The 13812-nt window shown below is 51.8% G+C and overlaps 7 protein-coding genes across 7 annotated transcripts; 4 read left to right on the forward strand and 3 right to left on the reverse strand.

Annotated features, from left to right (window-relative positions):
* The first annotated feature begins 49 nt into the window (after positions 1-49).
* PV05_01198 (uncharacterized protein) lies at positions 50-1512 on the forward strand. Its single transcript, XM_013466162.1, has 2 exons — positions 50-672; positions 728-1512. The coding sequence occupies exons 1-2, from the start codon at positions 170-172 to the stop codon at positions 1287-1289; spliced, it is 1065 nt and encodes a 354-aa protein (XP_013321616.1). The 5' UTR covers positions 50-169; the 3' UTR covers positions 1290-1512.
* A 483-nt stretch (positions 1513-1995) lies between these two features.
* PV05_01199 (uncharacterized protein) lies at positions 1996-3780 on the reverse strand (the record flags this gene model as incomplete). The annotated part of the gene is made up of 2 exons (XM_013466163.1): positions 1996-3506; positions 3558-3780. The coding sequence occupies 2 exons, from the start codon at positions 3778-3780 to the stop codon at positions 1996-1998; spliced, it is 1734 nt and encodes a 577-aa protein (XP_013321617.1).
* Positions 3781-4369: 589 nt separating this feature from the next.
* Positions 4370-5916, forward strand: PV05_01200 (uncharacterized protein; the record flags this gene model as incomplete). The annotated part of the gene is made up of 3 exons (XM_013466164.1): positions 4370-5205; positions 5261-5321; positions 5377-5916. The coding sequence occupies 3 exons, from the start codon at positions 4370-4372 to the stop codon at positions 5914-5916; spliced, it is 1437 nt and encodes a 478-aa protein (XP_013321618.1).
* Positions 5917-6490: 574 nt separating this feature from the next.
* PV05_01201 (agmatinase) lies at positions 6491-7809 on the reverse strand (the record flags this gene model as incomplete). The annotated part of the gene is made up of 4 exons (XM_013466165.1): positions 6491-6529; positions 6580-7194; positions 7253-7436; positions 7487-7809. 4 exons carry the CDS (start codon positions 7807-7809, stop codon positions 6491-6493), a joined length of 1161 nt encoding a protein of 386 aa, XP_013321619.1.
* Positions 7810-8433: 624 nt separating this feature from the next.
* Positions 8434-10136, forward strand: PV05_01202 (uncharacterized protein; the record flags this gene model as incomplete). Its single annotated transcript, XM_013466166.1, has 2 exons — positions 8434-8947; positions 9007-10136. 2 exons carry the CDS (start codon positions 8434-8436, stop codon positions 10134-10136), a joined length of 1644 nt encoding a protein of 547 aa, XP_013321620.1.
* A 621-nt stretch (positions 10137-10757) lies between these two features.
* On the forward strand, positions 10758-12844 carry PV05_01203 (uncharacterized protein). The gene has a single exon (XM_013466167.1). The coding sequence runs from the start codon at positions 10792-10794 to the stop codon at positions 12601-12603; it is 1812 nt and encodes a 603-aa protein (XP_013321621.1). The 5' UTR covers positions 10758-10791; the 3' UTR covers positions 12604-12844.
* PV05_01204 (uncharacterized protein) lies at positions 12823-13668 on the reverse strand. Its single transcript, XM_013466168.1, has one exon. The coding sequence runs from the start codon at positions 13543-13545 to the stop codon at positions 12916-12918; it is 630 nt and encodes a 209-aa protein (XP_013321622.1). The 5' UTR covers positions 13546-13668; the 3' UTR covers positions 12823-12915.
* Between the last annotated feature and the right edge of the window lie 144 nt (positions 13669-13812).

Genomic DNA, 13812 nt, shown 5'->3' on the forward strand with positions numbered 1-13812 from the left:
GGGAGCCGTGCAAGGTCTACCAGGTATTGTCTACGATGTCCTGGACTATTGTGGGTCTCCGTCCCGATAATGGAAGGTCCAACTGCGGGCTGGGAGACTGCAACTCCTTTGCAAAGCAATCAGCGTCCTTTCTCCAGTGACTCAAAATGTTCTTGATGCTGACCAGTGCATGCCAAAAGCATACCAGTTCTTCTGGCCTGCGCTAGTGTGCGCGGACCCCGAGATGTCGCTGAGACACAAGGCTTCACGACAAAGAGCAGCTCTAGAAAACCCGTTCGTTCTTCACGCCCAAATCGCCAATGCTGCAGATAGCAGGTTGCATTTGATTCCTCCAGAGAACAAGTCGGCTAGTCTTCTCCGGCAAGTGAAGGCTTACCACGAGCAAAGATCGTTCCAGGCGATAGCACGTTGCCTTGAAAACACACCAGGCTCTCCTCCAGACGCAGTCATACTGGCATTGACATTGATGATTTGGCCTGCTGGCACATACGACGCTTCGACCTCGAAATACCCCGTGTCACCCTTGGCATATGGCCAAAATCTCGACTTCTTCTCCAACATGGACCTCAGTCCAACTGTAATACAGCATATCCACAACTTCTACCGTCTTTTAGAGACACGTGGCGGAATTGATGGCCTAGCCCTGGTCGGTCAAAAACATATTGTCAGCTTGTGAGTTCTTCTCAGAGTGGAATATTCCATCTGGCTGCAATTGACATTGCATAAGTGCCGACACCTTTGTTGCTTCCCGCCTCGGCGTCCGTCCCTTGTGGCCATGGCCAAAGCAATTACTATCCGCACTGGGAGCATTTGCAGACCTGGTGTTAGACCCACACGCATTTCAGTTGTCTTTGGTCATGGGGCGTGGCTTTTCGCCGGTCAAGAATGTGGATCTGCGGAGGATTCTGTCGCTAGCCTGTCGATTGACGTTGGCACTTGATTTGTTTCACCGGGCTGCGCCTATGGCACCACCAATTTGGCAGCTTTGTCCCGTCAGAAACGCTGTCCAGCATCAGCTGTGTGCCGTGGACCCACCTACGGATCCGAAGTCATCGTACGAAGAAGCTGTTGATAACATGGTCCGACTCGCGGCGTTGATATACAGCGATTTTGTGCTTTTCCCAATCAACGAAGCTATGGGGGTCCGGTCACGGTTGGCGTATGATTTGAGGAAGGAACTGGAGTATCTCTACGCCCATGCCGAACCTACAGTCTCTGTGGGTTGGCAAGGGGAACGGGGACAGGAACTCACAACGTGTGTGTATCACTATGGGTGCAATGGCTTCTGAGTCGACGGTCCACCAGGAATGGTATATCCCACGGTTGGCACAGGCGCTGAGGGAGGACCAAAGGTTGCTGGATTGGACACTCTTTCAGACTTTGATGGATCATTTCCTGTGGTGGGATTATGTGCTTCGGCCTCGCTGTTGGGAGGTGTGGAGTGAAGCGGCGCGAATGTTGTCATCAGCAGGGGGCGTTGAATCTGGCCACGACAACGATGGCAACAACGAGATATGATGAACAATAAGACAATAATGCAACAACTTATTTATAGAGGTACGCAGATTGGCGTCGGAGTACTTACTCAGCCGCTCCCTACGCTCGGTTACGGCTGACTATCTATTTTCCGACGCGGTTATCCTATTACTCTTTATAAGATAGTAGAATACCTTAGCAGTAGTGCTAACAATAACATTAAGCTTACGCGAAGAAGAGCAAAAGCATCGTACAATGACCAGACGGCGGTAAGAAGGCTTGTTGTCGGTGTGATGATAGACTCCTCGGTGGAGATGAACTGGGCTATTTTGGAGCTCGAGAATTTTGATATCAGGTTGATTAAAGTATTGGCGGGTCTCTTGATATGTCTTTTATAATCCAGCTGAGTTGGATTGGGTGCTCTCTTTGTGTATCGGCAAGTGAATTCCACGATTCTTGAAAAGGGATCGCCGATGCTGGCCGCGTGATACACCGCGACTTGAAAACCGCGAGAATGATTCAATACGGTAGGACATCATCATCAACTCCTATCCATGTCAGTGTGGAAACCCCTTTTTGAAGAAACAGAACAAGGAATTTCTCCATCTTACCCTGCCAATTTCGCAGCTCTGAAAGAGTCAGTTTACTAGTGACTGGGCTCTCATCATGGTGCTTCCACCACTTTTGCAGGACGGTCTGGCAAGATCTGACGTTGCCCATGCCATAATTCATCCACATGATTTTCAGCAAACTGCGCACCTTGTCCCTATCCGATTGACTGGTGCACAGGGTGCCCGCTACGAATAACGGAGGTAGAGCGGCAACCCCCGGACAGGGGCAGGCTTGATATGTGAGGGCCGTGAGACAAGCCAGAATTGATTGTCTGCTGTCCTCGATCAGCCGCAGAGGAACCGACAGTGACCCACGCCGGAATACCTGAAGAAGCGCCATATGGTGGTAGGCTTCATCTAGCAGGTAAAGGTCTTGGTAGATGGCCCAAGGAAGCTCTCCATCACCCTGTGTCCGAGACATCTGCCTTTGCGCCGTCAATGTTCGGATGCGATCGAACAATAGGTGGGATTTATGCTCCACACGTGAATTGCAGTCAAAGTGCGGTGGTCCCGGAGGAGAGTTGCAGGAAAAGTCGGACACACAGTCTTCCTGTATTTGTCCCAGGTTGTTGATCTCTTCGAATATGGGCAGCAGATTCGTGGAATATCCGGCTAGATCGTCAATATAAGCATCACATTCATCAGACGGGGACGTTAAAATGCGCCCCTGGTAGCTTTTCGACCCGCAAGCGAGAGCAATTGCTTGTAGAGCCTGGTATTTTCTTCTTAGGAAGGCTGAAGTGGAAGATAGACTGGCGCCGCGGGATACGCTATGATGCGCAGATAGAGTAGCGGCGCCATGAAGATGCGACCGCCAGGATGAGAGATTCGAAGTAGGCGATATTACTTCGGCCATGCATAGAATCAGGGTGGTGGCAAGGACTTGATCATTTTCTGTCGGGCTGAACCGGTCCAAGGCAGATCTCAATTGCTTCAGACTCTTCCCCTTCATCAGCTCAAATTGACAATCTTCTCCGCTAAGGCCGGATGACAGGCGGTGAGCAGCAGCAAGGGCGAGGACGGCGGACAACAAGTGGGGTACTTGCATAGACATGGGGACAATGGTTGAGCAGATTTCATCTTGAATTCCTTTGTGGCACGAAATTGATATGGTCATTCCGTGGACAAAATGATCCAAGAGTGGTCTGAATTCATTCGGTATTGTCGGTATCATCGCCAGTGACTGAGGTCCGAAAGAATCTCCAGAAGAGGAGGTCGAGTCCTCAACATAATTATCATCAGTAAAAGACGCAGTTCGGCGTTGTGGTGTATGAGGTCCCAGGCCCCAATGCGCAGAGGCTTGTGGAGGGTTCGGCGTTTCATGAGAGAAATCAGATAGACTTCTCGCACGGCTTCCGTTGTCGTCTGTTCTTTTGGGAGAACAGGTGTAAATGAAATCCTTGCCCGCCGACAATTGATCTTTGCAACGTGAGCTAGGCAATACTAACGTGTCCAAATAACAAGACTTACGACGAGAGACCGTAGTGCTTACGGCTCTTGCTCCCAAGTCCAGACACTTGCCGAACCGTGATTTCTTGAATGGACGCCCGCCCCAAGAAATTTGCCGAGAATAGACACAAGAACGACCTACACTCTGGCAGTAAGCGCAAGTCGGCTTGGCCTCGTTGCACTTCCAGTGCCGGCGGCGGCATTCGTCGCACCCCGTGCGAGACCGTCTTTGGTGCTGGGGCATATTGGATCTCGATTCTTCCATCAGTAGATGCCGAAACTGCGTTTGCGAAATGAGGTGTGCAGAAACATCAGGCTTTCAAGGTCGAAATAGCCTATGAAGACCAGGGCGGAGACCGTTCAAGATGACGGTCGGCAAATGTACAGTCGGTATGGTGGACATGTCCGGCACGATCAACTGCTTGATAAGCTCGCCCGTCGAATATGAGACTAACCTCCTAAGCAGCAGAGCCAGGTTCACAACTCGAAGTTTAGGGCAGGATGAAGAGTCATGTCAACGAGCGGAAGTGACGAGGAAAAGATAGGATATGCTTGCCCCTATAGGTTTAGCGCCAGCCACCCTACCGAGGTGCGGATCGGCAGTATATTTCGAGAACCTACACTACCCTGAACGGGTCCCACAGAGATGGGCAAAGATGGAAAGGGTGGGTATCGTCAGGAGAGACTGTCGGAGATGTGTGATGGGTCGCGAGCACAGGAGCCGTGAGAAAGGTCCACGAATATGTACCTGGTGAAGTATCGTCTTTCTCGCAGCTTACTCTGGTCTTCTCAGACCATTCCATACTTCCAGACGTTAACCACTCTTTATCAATATGGCCGACGTTGTGGCCGGCGAAAGTTCATTGCTTCTTCCCCAGTCTTCTGGTTCTATTAGAGACGGGCAATTTACCTTCAGTATCTGGCGCGACCTTGCTGGCCTCACAAGGCAGACGATTCCAATTTGCCTCTCATTTGCTCTTCAAAATGCTGTGCAAGCCATCAGCGTTCTGACGGCGGGAAGGTTAGGCTCCTTCGAGTTGGAAGTTACCTCCTTTGGCTTCATGTTTTTCTCCTGCACGGGAACCATGGTCGCTATTGGTGGCGCAACAGCACTTGATACACTGTGTGCCCAGGCCTTTACCTCACATACGGTGACAGGCAATGGCAAAGTACTCGGTCTCCTGTTACAACAATGTCTGCTAGTGCTGCTTGGAACTTTCAGCCTCCTGATTGCACCCATCTGGGTATTTTCGGCGCGTGTCTTCGTCTTCCTCGGTCAGCAGCAAGACTTCGCGATCGCCACAGGCCGATTCATGTTGTTTATGCTTCCCTCGGGGATGTTACAAGTCGTCGCGGAATGTTTGAAGAAGTATCTACAGGTGCAGGGTGAAAGCAACATTGTTGGGTCATCGACAGCGGCAGCCAGTGCTGTTGGCGTTCTTTTCAACTTCGTTCTTGTCCGATGGACGAGGATGAGACTCTGGGGTGTTCCTTGTGCCTTCTGCATTTATCAGCTTCTCACGGTTGTTGCTTTGCTGTGCGTTATTGCATATAAGCCTGCAATCAGGAAAACCTGGCACTGGCCAACCATCGGTGCTCTAAATGGCTTGTCACGATTGTTGTCATATGCTGTCACGGGGATCTTGACAATTGCGACTGAGTGGTGGAGGTGAGTCTGTTGTGACTGATCTGTCCCGCACCTAGACTAATGTGTCGTCCTCAAGCTTTGAAATACTTGCAATGATGGCTGCACGACTGGATTCAAGCTCCATCGGTGCTCAAAGTGTAAGTTCCGATAGCGCTTTAGCCTATGATGTGCTTCGGCTGACTACAACAACAGATTTTGATGTCATCGGACTTGCTCTTCACGACGGTGTCGTTAGGAATAAGCGTAGCCGCTAGCCACCGTGTGGGTGGCTTACTCGGTGCAGGCAAAGGGCAGGAGGCGAGGAAGGCAATAGCAACGCCATATCTGCTGTCCTTCATTATTGGGGCCATTGAATTTCTCGGCATCGTGCTTGTACGAAATCACTATGGCCGAATCTTTACAAGCGATCCAGCGGTGATCAGCAAGACCGCACAGGTGCTTCCGCTGATGGCTGGATTCCAAGTCCTGGACCTTTCCAACGGCGGCGCTGGCGGGATCCTGCGGGGTGCTGGGAAGAATCATCTGTCTGGCGCCTGCAACTTTCTGGCATACTACGGTGTGGGATTGACCTCTGCATGGTTTCTATGCTTTCGCAAGGATTATGGTGTCTTTGGCTTGTGGGCGGGCATTATCACTGGCAGCGGTGCACTCCTTGTCCTGCAATCATGTTGCATTGCGAGCATACGATGGAAGCAGTTGGCCAAAGACGTCTCTGGGTCCCGCGTAACATAGGGTTCAAGTATGATGACCGCAGACATGAGGTTACTCCTTGCCCTCGGGGCTTGTATGTAAGAGCACACGAAGAGTAGAAGCTCACTATGGACAAAGGCCTATAGCACTAAACAATTGCCACTGTTCCGGAAACAAGTCTATGCTCGTCGCAAGTATTGACTGTATTGTTAGAGAACACAGATCTTGAACAGTCCTTCGACGGTGAGTCCTCGGTATATGTCTACCTTGTTGGACCTATATACCCACGATACGTCCAACGCTTTTGATCATGGTGTGTGTGTGGTGCCTTAAAGGAAGACCGGGTGTATGGACAACACAACAGCTTGCAGAGACCTTAAATCCTTCAATTGACTTCGATGCGAGCAATACAATACTAGTAGTCAGTCAACATGTCAACTATAGACTACAATCTACTGCTGCTCATTTCCAGAAGCCGTAGCATGTACCATAACTTTCTCAGGACAAACACTATGGCAATAAGCGTCCCAAGGAGAAGAAGCACCAGGGAATCCAGCTTAGAGAATACCAATGTCCCCTTCCAACCCACCAGGACTGATACCAACAATTCGCAGACTTACAGACTGAGTCTGTTTCTGACCAATCTAGTAATCAGCTATGCGTAGGTCAGCATCTTCCTGGATTTCGGTCATTCGTACAACATACCTCTATAGTGAACTCGGCAGCAGCTATGCCTGTAATCTCGGCCTGATCCAGGGCTGGCAGCACCTCCACAACATCCACGCCGACAATATTCAGACCTTCTAGTCCATCTATGATGATTTGGATGATCTCCCTAGGAGTCCATCCTCCTGAAGCTGGACCAGCGGTCCCTGGGACGAAGGCAGGATCGAGACTGTCCACATCAAGGGATACGTAGACGGGTTCCCCATGAGGAACAATCGAACGAATTTTGTCGATGACGCCCCAGACGCCATCCCTTTTCAGCATATCTGAGGCCGGAATGGTCGTAAACCCCACTTCCTCATCAAGTTCCATGTCTTTCGCCGAGTCTAGGGAGCTTCGAATTCCGGCATGGACGTTCTTGGTGGACAACAGACCTTCCATGCCTGCCCAATAGTATGGTGTACCGTCGGCGTACTCGGCCTGTTTGCTACCGGCGTTGGCTCCTGCGAACACTTTGGGGGACCAAGTATCAATATGCGCATCAATGTGGATGGCGGACACCTTTCCGTAGATGGTGTTTAAGGCCCTGAGAATCGGTAACGAGATGCTGTGATCGCCACCAAGTGCAACAATTTGGGGGTGGACCCGGCCAGTCTGTGATCCATTCCACTTAGCTGCGCTTCGGCAAAAGCTTGCCGATGGCTTCACATACCTCTGAAGACCTTGTGCCCTTCCCTGCAGACTTGACTTCTCTCCAGAGAAGCCGTTTATACCAATCTTCCATCTGAGCAAAGGCTAGGCCGTTGTCGAAAGGCGAGATCGGAAGATCTCCGCAGTCAACCACCGATATGTTCTGTTCATAAGGGTTAATGGATTGGCGGTAGTTATAGTGGCCACTGTCAGGGGTCAGCTTGGGTGTGCGTCTACGCAGCTAGGACAGACGAACGCAAGCGACGCCGCTCGGGAACCCTGACGGACAGCGTTTGGCCCAAAACGCGTGCCAGTCCGGTATGATGTCGCTGTATCGAAGGGAAACCCCAAAATCAAGATGTCGTCGACCGGTCCGCTTTCCGTCAAGCACTGCACCGACGGAAGTTGTGCAAAAGTGGTAATGCCTGAGAAGGCGAAATTTGCTGACGGCTCAAGGTCATAGTTGCCGTGCTTCTTCGAGTTCTCGATACTGACTTGTTCATCGGTCCTGGGTGGGACAACCAAAGCTGAAGCAAAGGCTGCCAACGCCGCGAGGCTAGAGGAGAAGTCAAAGCGCATCTTGATGGGGGAAGGACAAAATCAGAATGGGAAGACCTGAGGTTCTTCTTTTACTACACCGCTGCATAAGAGCGCAATGTCCTTGCATTTGTAGTTTAAGTCTCACAAATGACCAAGGTTTGTGGTTTCTTTGATTGAGTGCTCCGTCTGCCGCTTGTCCCGTGGAGAGGAGACTCCTGTTACCATGAAGGGCCAGCCGTTGTAGGCTATGCCTACCTCTTCTGGGAAGAACGAACATAGAGAGGCAGATCTTGTGTATGCTCGACTTCAATATGATGTCGGGCTGTGCGAATTTGTCCCTATGGGCTCGTATCACAGGGCTCAAGCTTATCGGTTTCCCGCTGTAAACCGGGCTAGTGTATTCCTTCCCCCTTGGGACTAATCTCCTCTCCAAGATCCACTTCGACGCACTCGGCACGAAACTCTTCGTTTCTTTCTTCGTGACAAGCCTCTGGATTGATGCTGAGAACGTCCCGTCAGTACCACCGCATAGTTTTTGCTCTGGACGTCTGTTGCGACTGTCGGTGCCGGGTTACAGTGCCCACGCGAAGCAGAAATGGAGGCCGCCTATAAAGAGGTGGCCCGCATTCCACGAGGCAAGCCAACTTGTCGATACTAGTCGCCATGCACCAGTCTGCTAAGCAATTGCCTCGCCAATTCCACAGCTCAAGCAGACCGACCATGTCCAAGTCGGCGCCGCAAGATATCGAATCCTCACGGAAGCGCATACTGAACTCCAGCATATCCCCCGACAGAGCTTCGAACATTGATGGCCAAACTCTTCAAGAAACAGGCAATGTGCAAGAGCTGGCCAAAAACTTCAGTTTGTGGTCTTTGGCTGGGACCGGTATTCTCGTTGGCAACGTCTGGCCTGCTCTTGGAGGCTCCATCCTGGTTGCCATCTACAACGGCGGACCTCCAGGCGTACTCTATGAGTTCATGGTCGCCTCCTGCTTCTACTTCATAGTGGCGGCATCCTTAGCCGAGCTAGCTTCAAGTATGCCGTCCTCTGCAGGACCTTACCTCTGGGCTTCTGTCACACCTGGAAAGAAGTATGGCCGATCTGTTGGGTTCTTCGCAGGATGGTGGAATGTACTCGCTTGGATTTTTGCAGCTGCCTCGATGAGCGCTATTTGTGGTGAGTAATACCGCCTTCTCCGGCTTCGTGAAGCCAAGGTTGTTGACTTCTCCGCATAGCGAATGTGATGGTGCAGATGTACGCTTTTTCCCATCCGTCGTTGCTGGTCAAGAGCTGGCACGTCTTTGTGGCCTATCTCCTCATCACCTGGAGCTGTTGTGCAGCCGTATGTTTCTTCAACAGATTCATGCCGATGCTGAACAAGCTTGGCATCTTTGTGACGGTTGCCGGAGCGCTCGTTACAATCTTGGTGTGCGCCATCATGCCTTCTTTGAGTGGAAGGGCTGGGCATGCCAGCAGCCAGACTGTCTGGTCAAGCTGGACAGCCGATCTAGGATACCCCGACGGATTTGTTTTCGTTGCCGGTATGCTAAACGGATCTTATGCAATGGGCACGCCGGATTCTACCAGCCACCTGTCCGAGGAGATACCGGAGCCATCGAAGAACGTCCCAAAGGCCATCGCGATGCAATATGTGATTGGCCTTGTGTCCGGACTGGCATACTTGATCGCAATCCTGTACGCCATAAATGATTACGACGCCCTTTTCACATCGCCGTTTCCCATTGCGGAGATCTATCACCAAGCAACAAACAGCACCTCCGGGACCATAGGTCTGCTGACTTTACTTCTTCTCCCCACCATCATCTGCGTTGTCACGCTCTACATAACGTGTGGTCGCACACTATGGGCGCTTTCACGGGACGGAGCGACACCGTTTCCAGGCTTCCTCGGCCACGTCAATCCAAAGCTGGGCCTTCCTGCAAATGCAACCCTGAGTTGCTGTGCACTGGTGACCGTCTTGGGATGTATCTACGTCGGCAGCGTCACTGCTTTCAATGCCTTCGTGGGAAGCTTCGTTCTGATGTCGACCTCCTCATATATCGCCTCACTTTTACCATTCCTGCTACGCGCCAGGCAAGGTATCGAGTTTGGTCATTTCCGCCTCCCCCAGAGCCTCGGTTTCATCTTCAACTTTGTGGCCTGTGCATTCATGACGGTTTGGTTTGTCATTTACTGCTTCCCATACAGCCTACCGACCAATGCGCAGACGATGAATTATTCAAGTCTCATCTGGGGAGGTCTGACAATTCTGATCGGACTATGGTGGCTTTTGTATGCCAGATCCACATACCCGGGCGTTGTGGTACCTCCTTCACAGGCGTCAAATATGGTAGAAATGAGATGACGACGGGAATTCAAATATACCTAGGTACATAGGTTTGGTAACCGCTCTGGCGGGCGCTGTGAAGGAATCGCTCTGGCTACGTTGTGGCCTGGGAGAATGACCTAGTTTCCTGTCAGGCACGTGAGAGCCTGTGCAATGAAAAGCAAGCTACTAGTATTACCTGGGTACTGATTCAATCGACTCTCTTCGGTATCTTCATCATTGACGCAACCCTTCCATGGTGTAATCGGGGAGTTGCCGTCCACCTCGCCCCTTCACGTGATGACGCCTCTTGCGAACCACAATCCAATGCGTGACCGGGTCAATGATCCGGACTACGGTCTGGGCATGTTTATATCTGACATCATGGTTTCATCTTTCCTTCACTTTCCACCTTGCAAGACGAGCACTGACGAGTAATGCCAATTCTCGTCATCCTCATTCGCTGCAATGAGTGGTTCGGAAGAGTTGCCGGACCTTTATGATACAGAAGTCAATGGGGGGCGATGGGGGTGAGGGGGGCACGGGGCTTGTACCTTCCTCGATGACCATCAGTGGGTGTCAGTGTGATGATGTCGTGACTCGCTTGGTGGGTGGTCAAGGCCGTGATGATAATAACAGGTCATGAGGTCTTGTCGACTACTAGATACTACTGCTGAGCCTCTCTCCTCCAACCATGACTTCTCTTCCTTCTAATTTCGCCCGGAACATCTCTCGCATTCAAGTCGTCTGTCGTAGCGCCCAGCTTCAACATAAGCTCGCCCGGATATCTAGTCCCTTCGCTCTTACTACCACTCTCAGAATTCCCTCCAGACCCGCAAACCGGATCTCAACACGTCCTTTCACAACAACACGAATCATGGCGGTCGACCACGAGCACTGGATGAAGACGAGCGGTCAAAATGACCCGGTCTGGATCCACAAGGACCCGTACATCAACCGTCCTGAATTCCCAACCCTCGACAAAGATCTCGAAACAGATGTCTGCATCATCGGATCAGGCATCTCGGGAGTCTCCGTCGCAGAGCAACTCGTCAAACGCGGACTGGACGTTGTCATGATTGAGGCCAGGAACATCATCTCAGGCGAGACAGGTCGTACGTCAGGCCATCTGTCGTCCGATCTCGACGACGGATACACCGAAATCGCAAAGAAATTCGGCAAGGACGGGGCCAAAATCGCGTTCGAATCTCACGACTGGGCGCTCAAGCACATTGGTGAGGTCGCCAAAAAATTGGGAATCGACTGCGAGTACCGCCAATTGCACGCATACGACATATCGCAATATCCTAAAGGAACTAAGGAGCACGATGAAGACATTCAGGTAATCAAAGACGAGGTCAAGCTTATGCAAGAGCTCGGAATGGACGCGAAGTACGTTGAAAACGCAACCATCAAAGGCTGGGATGGCACTCCCGATCAACGAGATGCCGCCATCATCGGAACCCAGGCTACATTTCATCCAACCAAGTACCTCAACGGCGTATTGAACTGGCTACGGAGACAGCCCAACTTCCAGTGCTACACGCGTACTCGCATGACGGACAACTCTGAGAAAGGCATGACCGTGCCTCTGGTCGATGTGCATCTTGGCTCCAAAGGTGTGACAGTGCAAACAGCCAACGGACACACCATCACCTGCAGCCACTCCGTCGAAGCCACCTGCGTACCGTTGCAGAAATTGAGCCTAATCGCCGAGATGGAGTACGACCGGACATACTGTATTGCCATCCGCATCCCCAAGGGTACAGTCGAGGACTGTCTCATCTACGACTCGGCCGAAAAGTACAAGTACATTCGGAAGACCGAATGCGATGATGAGTGGGACTACATGGTCGTTGGAGGGTGCGACCACAAAGTCGGCAAGGAGGCTGAATGGGAGGAGCGATATCAAGAACTCGAGACTTGGGTGAGAGAGAGATTCACCAAGGCTGGATCCGTCGATTACAGATGGTCAGGCCAGGTTTTCGAGCCAATGGACTACATGGCGTACATTGGCAGGAAGACTGGGTGCCAGTTTATCTACACTGTCACGGGCGACTCGGGCAACGGCCTCACGCACGGTGTTCTGGCGGGAAAACTGATAGCCGATGAGATCCAAGGTCTCGACAATCCGTGGGAGCAGGTGTACGATCCGAAACATCGACATACAACGGTCATGAGTCGCGCCCCGGACCTCTTGAAGCATGACCTGTCAATCAACGCCGAGTACAAGCGCTTCTTGAAGTCGGATATTCAAGATGTCGAGGATCTGGGCCTCGACCAGGGAGGTATACTAAACCCGGCGACCAAGACGCCCCAGGCGGTGTACAAGGATAAAAATGGAAAAGTGCATAAGTACAGTGCATTGTGTCCGCATCTCAAGGGAGTGGTCTGCTGGAATAATGATGAGAAAAGCTGGGATTGTCCGGTACATGGAAGTCGCTTCGCCAGTGATGGAACACAAATCTGTGGTCCCTCAAAGATGGGACTTAGCAAACTGGAATAGGGGAATGCTTGTGCTGGCAAGGGTTTCGGCTTGTTTTTTCCAGTTACGAAGCAATACTATGCCAGGTACTGACTCCGATGCCAAGTATGGACGTGGTGACAATGATGCTTATGAAGCAACACAGGCGAAGAGAATGAACTCGAGGATATGCAAGGTTATGAAAGGCATCAGGGACAGGCGAGGGCAGCTGATGCAAGCGCTGAGGGAGACGGACAGTAACTGTATCATAATAATCATGGCACGACCTGTGACGCTGGCATGGCTCCAGCTTTGACAGCAGAAAGCAGAAGGCAGAGCACGGGATCCTTCAACTCACCCATTCCCAACTTCGCTTGCCTCTTTCCGCGCGCTCCAAAACCCTTTACCGTAACTCACCACAATCTCTTCGCCCTTTGCGATGCCTTTACTGCGCTTGCCCGCTTTGCCGGCATTCAAGACGAACACACCGATCCTCCTCTCGTATTTCCCTGGCCCCATCTCGACAAGACAATCGCGGAATTCCGCGTTGGGGCCTTCGAGTCGAATCCCGCGATAGTCGTTGATGAATCGTGCTTCATTCCCGTAATGCGTCGCGTCGATAGACAAGTCCAAATCTCGGTCTAGACTGAGGTCGTAGTTGGACTCGTGATCCGTGGTGGGAGACGGGTGTAGGGTGCCGAGGTAGAAGAGGATGAATGACGATGGTGGCAGTGTACGGAGCGCGAGGAGGCCGTGTTGGCCGTGGGCTGGGTGTGAAGGGGTAGTGACCGGTGTGATGCGGACCAGCGGGCTGGGTGTTGGCGGTGCGGGTTTGATGATGGTAAGGTCCAAGGAAGAGGATGCGCTTGTGGTGGTTTGAAGTGATGCGCTTGTTAGTGGAGGCGGAATGTGGAGAGTTGTTAGGAAGGTTATGCCTCGGGGCCAGTTCTTGGGTAAGGAGGCGGACGAGGTTTCATGAGGCATGGCATCAGTACCTAGGTAGTGGGATGTATGACATGAGGATTGTGTTGTCGGAGTCGATGGAAGAATAGATTGAATGAGATGAAGAGCGGGAGACTGGACGAGGCTGAGCGAGAGAAATGTTGGTGTCACGTTGCCGTAAGGCTGTGGGCTGGCAACTGCTGGCTCACCACCAAGAGCCGGGACTCAGTCTTGGCTTGCACATCTCTGGGGTACTTTGCAGTAGTACTCCGTACCGCCGCTGCATTCAATTCTTCAATGCTTGGCCCC

Source organism: Exophiala xenobiotica (assembly GCF_000835505.1).
Source record: "Exophiala xenobiotica strain CBS 118157 unplaced genomic scaffold supercont1.1, whole genome shotgun sequence".
In the NCBI taxonomy this organism is placed as follows: Eukaryota; Fungi; Ascomycota; class Eurotiomycetes; order Chaetothyriales; family Herpotrichiellaceae; genus Exophiala; species Exophiala xenobiotica.